Below are 8381 nucleotides of genomic sequence, written 5' to 3' on the forward strand. Positions count from 1 at the left end.
GATCTAAAACACCACCTACCTGAGGCCACGTGGCGCTGGGAGAGTCTTGCTGAGAGCTTTTGTTGTTCAGATGAACTCCCAGGGGTGGCAAAAGAGTTCGATGAGGCACAGCATTACCTACAGAATTCATCTCCTGCCGTGCGGGATCCTCGGCGCTCTCTGGTGGAGTGAGGCCAACGTGGGAGTTCAGGGATGGCACTCTGCTCTCGCTCAGGTACTGCTTCTGCTGCTCTTGCTGCTGCAGTAAACTCTGGGGGTACAAGTGCCTGTACTGTTCGTGGGGATCCTGGAAGCAATACTGAGGCACTGCTCCCAGCTGGATAAGCTGCACAGGATGACCGGGATCCTGAGAGTACTGGTGTGGCTCATGCATAGTCTTTGGATCGGCTTCCCTGTGATACGGAGGAAGCGGCAACTGCATCTGCTGCTGCTGCTGCTGCAACTGCTGCATGACAGGTTGTGTTTGGTAATACTGAGCGATCTGCACAGGACACTGCCGCTGCTGCCGAGTTGAGGGCTGCTGCTGCATCTCCTGGATCGAGAGCCGCTGGTGTCCCTGCTGGGGCTGGCCGTAGTACTGAGGCTGCTGCAGGTGCTGCATCTGCTGCGGCAGGAGCTGCTGGGACTGCATCTGCGGAACGTGTGCCTGTCCCTGCTGGAACGCAGAATGCATCTGCATCTGTGATAAGTGCTGCTGGTAGTCGTAGTACAGCTGTTGGTGCTGCATGACTTGCATTTGTTGCTTTTGCTGTGTGCTTGCAAAATTCTGGTGCGTTTGCTGTGGCACTGGTTGGTATCTTTGTACGGTGGAAGCTACGGGCTGTTGCTCGACCGCCGGCTTCTGGGACAGCAGCTGCCGGAGCGCACTGTCACCAGAACTATCCACCATCGAAGACTCAGTGTGCAGAACCTGAGCCATGTTGTTGACTTGAATTCTCAGATTTTGGTTAGCAAATACTTGTGTAAAGGAGTCCAATTTGTGCAGGACCCCACTGGTAATTTTTTGCGACCGGTTTTCGCTGGGTTGTGGGTAAGAATATTGGTATCCGTCATGGGACTCCCCCTGCCCGAGGGGGCTCCACATTGAGCTTTGATTATTCAAACTGTTCCTTGCTGGGACGTGGTTTCCTGAGCCAGAATGTGTCCAACTGGTTTGTCTAGATGTATCCATCGACCCAAGACTTTTTGAACCTACAGGCAAAGCTATACTGTCCCTTGAATCTTGGGGAAATGGAGGGGAGAGGGGGGACGCCTGGGGAGCATCCATAACAGATGTCCCATAGCTATGATTCAGAGATGGAAGGGAGTTCATTTGGTGTTGTTCGTAGTACAAGTTCTCGTTGTTGTTGGCAGTATGATTAGTTTTATACAATTGCTGGTCCCCCATTTTTGGTCACTTCTGTTCCAAACTTACAGGCACACAAACCATTGAAATCTCTATGAACCCTGAGATAGCTGAGTGAGGGGAAGGGAGGGGAGGGGAGAAGAAGCTAGAATTACTTAAAATTCAGCATGTCCATGCGCATCACAAGGACTGAAATTTCCTCCAGTCTGTCAGTAATTCCAATCTCAGACTCGATGTTGTTTCACATCTTCAATGAATGGACCACAGCACAAATCCTACACAGATCAGTAAGTTCAGTGTGCCAAGCACCTGCAGAGTAAGAGAAAGACAAGGTAAGTGCTGGCTCTTTCCATAAACTGTTATTGTTATTGCCTCAAAGGAAACTGTAAAATCTTCTCGTTTGAAATACATAATCAGATGCAAAATTGTAGCAGCTGGGCTATTTCAGAGCAGTTAGATTACTTCATCTCATCCTGTTATCCTGCCTCTCCTCTAGGGCTCCGATAAAATCATTCTGCCAAACCAATAAAAGCTTATTCTTCAAAACTGTCTTTTCCCATAAAGAATACAAACATTCAAGCAGTTTTAGTCAGCCATATACTGTGCTCTCATGACTAGTTTTAGTCAGTTGACTATCAAGGCAAGTCGAAGACTCACAAAATCACAAAATGGTTGGGGTTGGAAGGGACCTCTGCAGATCATCTCTGCAAACCCCTTCTAAAGCAGGTTCACCCATGCATATATCCAGAGGAGACTCCACAACCTCTCTGTGCCTGTTCCAGTGCTCTGACACCCTCAAAGTAAGGATGGATAGATCATATTTAGATGGAACTTCCTGTGTTTCAGTTTGTGCCCACTGCCCCTTGTTCTGTTGCTGGGCACCAATGAAAAGAGCCTGGCTCCATCCACTTGACACCTGCCCTTAAGATATTTCTATGCATTGACAAAAATCCTGTTTTCTCCAGGCTAAACTGCCTCTCCTCATAAGAGATGCTCCAGTTCCTTTATCACCTCTACAACCCTCCACTAAACTCTTTCCAGTAGTTCCTTGCCTTTATTGAATAAGAGCTCAGAATTGGACACAGCACTTCAGATGAGGCCCCATTAGGGCAAAATAGAGGCAAGATCACCTCTCCTGACCTGCTGGCAATGGTCCTCCTCATGTTCCCCTGGATACCTTTGAGCCTTTTGGACCTTAAGGGCACTGCTGGCTCATACACAGCTTGCTGTCCATCAGGACTCCCAGGTCCTTCTCCACAGAGCTGCTTTCCAGCAGCTGAGCCCCCTGGGTTGGTTTAGGGGGTTATTCTTCCACAGGTGCTGCACCCTGCACCTGCCTTCATGGAACTTCATTAAGGGCTCTCCACCCAACTCTCCAGCCTGTCCAGCTCTTGCTGAATAGCTACCCAGGCTACTGGCAAATCAGACATTCCTCCCAGCTCTGTATCAGGAACAAATTTGCTGAGAGTACATTCTGTCCCTTCATCCAGACCACTGAGAAATAAGTTGAACAGGGCTGGACCCAGTACTGGCCCCTAGAGAACACCACTAGCAACGGGCCTGCAATCAGACCCTGTACCACTGTCCACAACTCTGGGACCATCCCTTCACCATCCCTCAAACCACCTCACTCATCTAACCCACACCTCCTGAGCTTACCTATGAAGATGTTATGGGAGACTGTGTCAAAAGCCTTGCTGAACTCAAGGGAGGCACTGCTCTCCCCTCATCTACCCACACAGCCAGACATTCCATCACAGAAGGCTATCAGATATTACTTCTCCTTGGTGAATCCGTGTTGACTACTCCTGATAACCTTTCTTTCCTCCACACCCTTAGAGCTGACATCCTGGATGAGCTGTTTCATCACCTTTCCAGGGATGCAGATGAGGCTGACTGACCTGGAGTATGTCTGCTAAGATCAAACCAGTCAATTGAAATATTTTCTGACCAGTCACCTTACATCAGGAATTGTAATTATTCCAATAAGGAATGCTGAACTCCTACTTCTGTTCTACCTTCTTACCCCTCCTTCATGTTGCATGATTTTAACAGACAAATTTATACCGAATGCAGCCTTTTATAATTTTTAGTGTATAAACTGTAACTCAACATTTTACAGATGTCTGTTCTGTTTCTGAAGAATAAAAAAATACATAAGCACATGATAGGATTGTTTTACTGCTCCACAATATGAAGCAATCACTGTGTCTACAGTCACACATATGCACGGAGATACAAAATGCTTATGCACTCATAAATACATTTTAAAATAAAAGCAGACCCTGAACTTCAACAAGAACACAGAAATATTAAACCAAAACCTTAACTCTGCTTCCTTCACATCTGATTTTCTAAATGCAGTGCTCTCCACCAAAGACTCCTGCACACTGATGTCCTTACCTTTCTAACCTGAGAAGAATCCTCCACTGACGTGGATAAATGTGAAATCACCGATGGAGAAAATTTTAACCGTTGCTGGATGCATATTAAGGAGAGTTTGTGCTAGCAACAGCAAATAAGGGTAATACATAGCTGCAGGCAGAAAAAAACCTTTTCCATTCCAGCATAATGTATAACAGAAAGTCATAGCTCCCAATGAAGAGCCTTTGCAGTGTGTATAGTTTTTGTGTAAACCATCTGCAACCATTAGTGTGTAACATCTTCACGTGACAAATAATAGCTGAGAATAATTGCAAGTTTATTTCCCCTTTCCAGAAATATACATTGCTTCACAGTTCTTCTGAACACATTCCCTTCCAGATTTTTACAGATGAACAATTAAAGAAGATAGGAGTCAACAATGAATAGTCAGGCTGCCAACAGGGTTTTTCATCCACGACCCAACTTCAAAGACTTCCTATTACAAAATTATGAAGGGAAACTAAACAAATCCTCCACAAAACATTAAAAGGGCATAAAAATAAACACTGTATGGTGTTTCACACTGAAAGGCCATCAACATTTAGAGGAAGAGAGGGAACGTGCATCTCCTTTTATGCCTGCCAAGTTAAGGAAGCTCAGTCAAGATGCTCAGAACACATCTTCCATAAAAACAGTACTACTGGATCTATAGGCACACCTTTTGCATAGGAGCTATGTCCCATTTCACCTATTAGCAGAGATGTAATTGACACCAAGCTCCTTGAATTTGGCACTTCTTTTTAAAGTCTGAAGTGACAAATATTAGTCAAAGGACAAGAAACAATACAAACCAATGAGGGAGAACAAATGTCTCAGGAAACAATTAAAAGACCACAAGAATTCCAGGCGTAAGGACAGTAAGAGACGGTAGCAAACAACCTGATTTCATTACAAAAATGTATCAAGGGTCCAACCAGGCCCCTGACTCCTTCTCTTTCCACAGGCAGGAGCACCACAGTGGCAAATGCTGTGGACTGTACCAGCAGCCAGAGCTAGTGCTGTAGTCACCAGGAAAAGTGATGTCCCTTGGGCATGTGCCAAGTTCCACTTACTGCACCCTTTCATCTGGGGATTACCTGTCACAGCAAGAGGTTTTATATCTGTGGCATCAGCACAGACACCTTTCTTCCCCTCTCTCAGAATAAAAAAAAAAATTAAAAATGATTCATTAACATTTCCTCTCCAGCAGCTCTAGCATCCTCAACTCAGCTCTGGTTTGAGAGGTGAGACATGCTGCTGTCAGGCAGATTACAGAGTTATCATCAGAATTATACAGAAACATTTGTAAAAAGCTTTAAAGAATATAACGGGATATTATATTAAAATATCAATCAAGTCACAAAAAGACCAGAAAGTTTAGTTACTATGAGAATCACATTTGAAAAAAAATTGCATTGTTTTCAAACACCCATCTCCCCTCCCCCAAAATAAAAATAAAAGAAAGATGAAAACATTCCTTTCAAAGGCATCACTGATCTGGAGAGAAAACAATGCAAATGTTTAAAAAGCATTGTTATTCTACCTTCAGGTAATAGAGAAAACCCAGATATGCACATTGATAAAAGCATAATCGGTAATCAACCAGTCCCTTAGATACCAAATGTTTTTTTAGTACTTGAACTAAAGGCTTAAACTCAAGGGCTTGATGCTGTATCCACAGCATTTGCTATCAGCTTTAACAAAATCCTAACAGTACACATTTCTTGTCAGATTAAAACCAGAGTCTATCATGACATCATTAAGGCACAGGGGCAGCAAAGTTAGTCTCTGGCCAACTGAGAAACCATTAGCAGTATACTGAATTATTTCCGTTTAAGAGAATGGAAGAAAACGGTGCTTTTTCTTCTTTGTGTTTAGCACTGGTGCCTAAACACCCATCTGTGCCATTTACCACAACAGCTCTGACTACTAAATGGTTAAACTGAACAACTAACCTGGTAGGAGTTAAAAGCAACAACGGTTCTGCAGTTCTGTTTCTTCTCTTCCTAACAGTCATTTATGCTACTTACCCTATTACATTTCTGACATTACAGATACATCCCAATTATGCAATCGTTACAAAGAAACATGAAAACAAATGCCAACAGCCAGAAACATTTCTGAAGGCTGCCTAGAAAAAGAAATACCCTACTTAAGTTTATGGATGAAATCTGGACTCACACTAATGGTGGTTCAATTGATTTCAACAGAGACAAGGGTTTGCTCCAGTTCTTTTCTCATCATTTCAACAAGGTCCCCTGCAACTTGCACAGCTCCATTCTCCAAACTGAAAGCCAGGGGCCCACCAAGCTGGCTGAAATGCCTTTACACACGCCAGCTGTCTCCCTCTTCAAACACAAGTAACTGAAAGGCAATACAAATACGCTCTCCTGGAAGCATGCCATAACTTAATTCTGGTAAACTTGAAGTGGGAAGGAAATACCAGTCTTCAATAAAGGTGATCCAATTTTTCTCCTTTGTAAACTCTATCACGATAAAGCCAGAAGCAGCTGCAGGGTTCCCAGTACAGGAAGGACATGGACCTGTTGGAGTGAATCCACAGGAGGCAACCAAGATGATTAGAGGGATGGAGCACCTCTCCTATGAGGAAATGCTGAGAGAACTGGGATTGTTCAGCCTGGAGAAGACCTTGCAGTGCTCTAATTGTGGCCTTCCAGTACCTGAAGGGAGCCTATGAGAATGATGGAGAGGGACTTTTTATGAGAGCATGTAGTGACAGGACTTGGGTGAATGGCTTCAAACTGAAAGAGAGTAGGTTTAGATTATGTACTAGGAAGAAATGCTTTACTGTGAGGGTGATGAGGCACTGAACAGATTGCCCAGAGAAGTTGTGGATGTCTCATCCCTGGAAGCGTGTAGGGCCAGGTTGGATGGCGTTCTGAGCAGCCTGGTCTAGTGGAAGGTGTCCCTGCTGACAGCAGGAGGGCTGAAATAGATGGCTTTTAAGATCCCTTCCAATCCAGGCCATTCTATAAACTTAGAGAAGACAACAGGCAGTGAAATACTAAGAAGATGATAGTTATATAAAATGAACACTTCTGGCTCCATCACACACCGCAGAAGCCAAAACCCGCAGAATTTTTCAACTCAAGTTAAATTACAGATCAAATGACAGTCACACAATTGAACTGCCTGAATTCACATGAATTTCAGAACAAGACATCCACTACAAATAAGTCAATGCATAAAAGTTAGGCTGGGTGTGTGCTGTAAAACCAGGGCTGAACGTCAGCCAGAGCCAGTTTCAGAACTGAGTTAATGGAGAGGGATGACAAAAGACTGTATGAGAGCAAATGCTGAAGGAAGCAGACTCACTAAAAGGCTCTAAAGTTATTACAGCTCTAATCTAACCCATCTCAGTAGGCTGCATGGCTGTGTATCAAAAGGGAATTGGATCCTACAGTTTGTCCAACTTATTTCAAGTTTTTCAGCTGTCCCTTTAAGCTAAACATCTACATGCTTTTATAGATTCATTACTAGCTAGCCTGAAAAAAAGAAGACTGGATAAGACAGCAAAAAAGCCCACACTCCTCCATGTTCAAGCAGCTTTTGCAGGACCAAGTGTAGCTACTCACAAGTGACAGCATCAGCAGATACTCACTTGCTGGGCACCATCCCTCCTCCTGTCCCTCCCTCCCTCTGGGATGGTAAAACGTCTGCTAAAGCAAAGTTAACCACCACCCTTAGCAGCCTAAACTGTGTTTTATAACACCTAAGGCCTGCTTAGAAATGTGTCATTGCTGTGTATGCTCATGTTTTAATTGTGTATTACCACCCCTCACTCATACAGGCTGACAGGGCTCTCTTTGAGTGAGTGACTTTCTGCCACTCCAATATAAGCTTCATTCTTAACTTCAGGTAACATGAAAGCCAAAATCAAGTTCTCCTTTCCCCTCTTTCATTTAATTTTTTTCCCCCTGCTTAGCTTCCATAGAAACAAAACAGCGTTTCTCTTATTCATTTTTTAGCCTTTTTTTATGGGAAAGTTTTTATTGACCTGTTTTGTTATTCAGAACTGTCAGATCTCCTGCCAAGCTATTCCTAAACCAAGACAGCCATCATTCACATCATCTTGCTCTCTGATTTCCTTTAGGATAGACACAGGAATAAACAGCAGTTCCTTCCCTGACAGCCTGCATTCTGCTCACACCAGTGCCTGACCATAACCCAGCCTTGAAGCTGGGCACAGACAGGCACAGTTTTCAGCTGGCCACTACATCACTGTGATCCCACCCAGAGGAGCAGCTTTGGAAAGTAAGGGATCTGCCCAAGAACAGATCCACCTGCACTTCACACACACAGCTCTCAGGTGCAAAACTGGCACTGTCCCTAGGTCTTCAGACCAGAGTATTGCTGGAAGGCTGAGAAGCACTGAATTAGGAGAGTAGGAGCGGCATATTTCAGAGATCCCTGTCCTCTTGTGCTCTGTTTAGATACCAGGTTTGCCCTCATAACTTTTTATGCAACCAGAGTTCAATCTCCTGCTCTGTTATTTTTTTTTTTTCCTTGGGAAAGAATATAAGCTTGTGAAAAAATCAGCACAGTACTCAAAACAGAACGAATAATTTCCAGTGCCAGGCAAGGTGGTTCGGTGAGCCAGCAGAGAGGAACA

The 8381-nt window shown here is 44.2% G+C and overlaps 1 protein-coding gene across 2 annotated transcripts in view; it reads right to left on the reverse strand.

Annotated features, from left to right (window-relative positions):
• Positions 1-8381, reverse strand: part of TRERF1 (transcriptional regulating factor 1) — a 29505-nt gene that overhangs the window by 18458 nt on the left and 2666 nt on the right. For both annotated transcript variants that reach the window (XM_005416181.2, XM_031060948.1), the window contains exon 2: positions 20-1654. In XM_005416181.2, coding sequence (XP_005416238.1) covers positions 20-1387 — 1368 coding nt within the window. In that variant the 5' untranslated portion in view covers positions 1388-1654. The remainder of the gene's footprint in view (positions 1-19; positions 1655-8381) is intronic.

Source organism: Geospiza fortis, unplaced genomic scaffold, assembly GCF_000277835.1.
Source record: "Geospiza fortis unplaced genomic scaffold, GeoFor_1.0 scaffold41, whole genome shotgun sequence".
Classification (NCBI taxonomy): Eukaryota; Metazoa; Chordata; class Aves; order Passeriformes; family Thraupidae; genus Geospiza; species Geospiza fortis.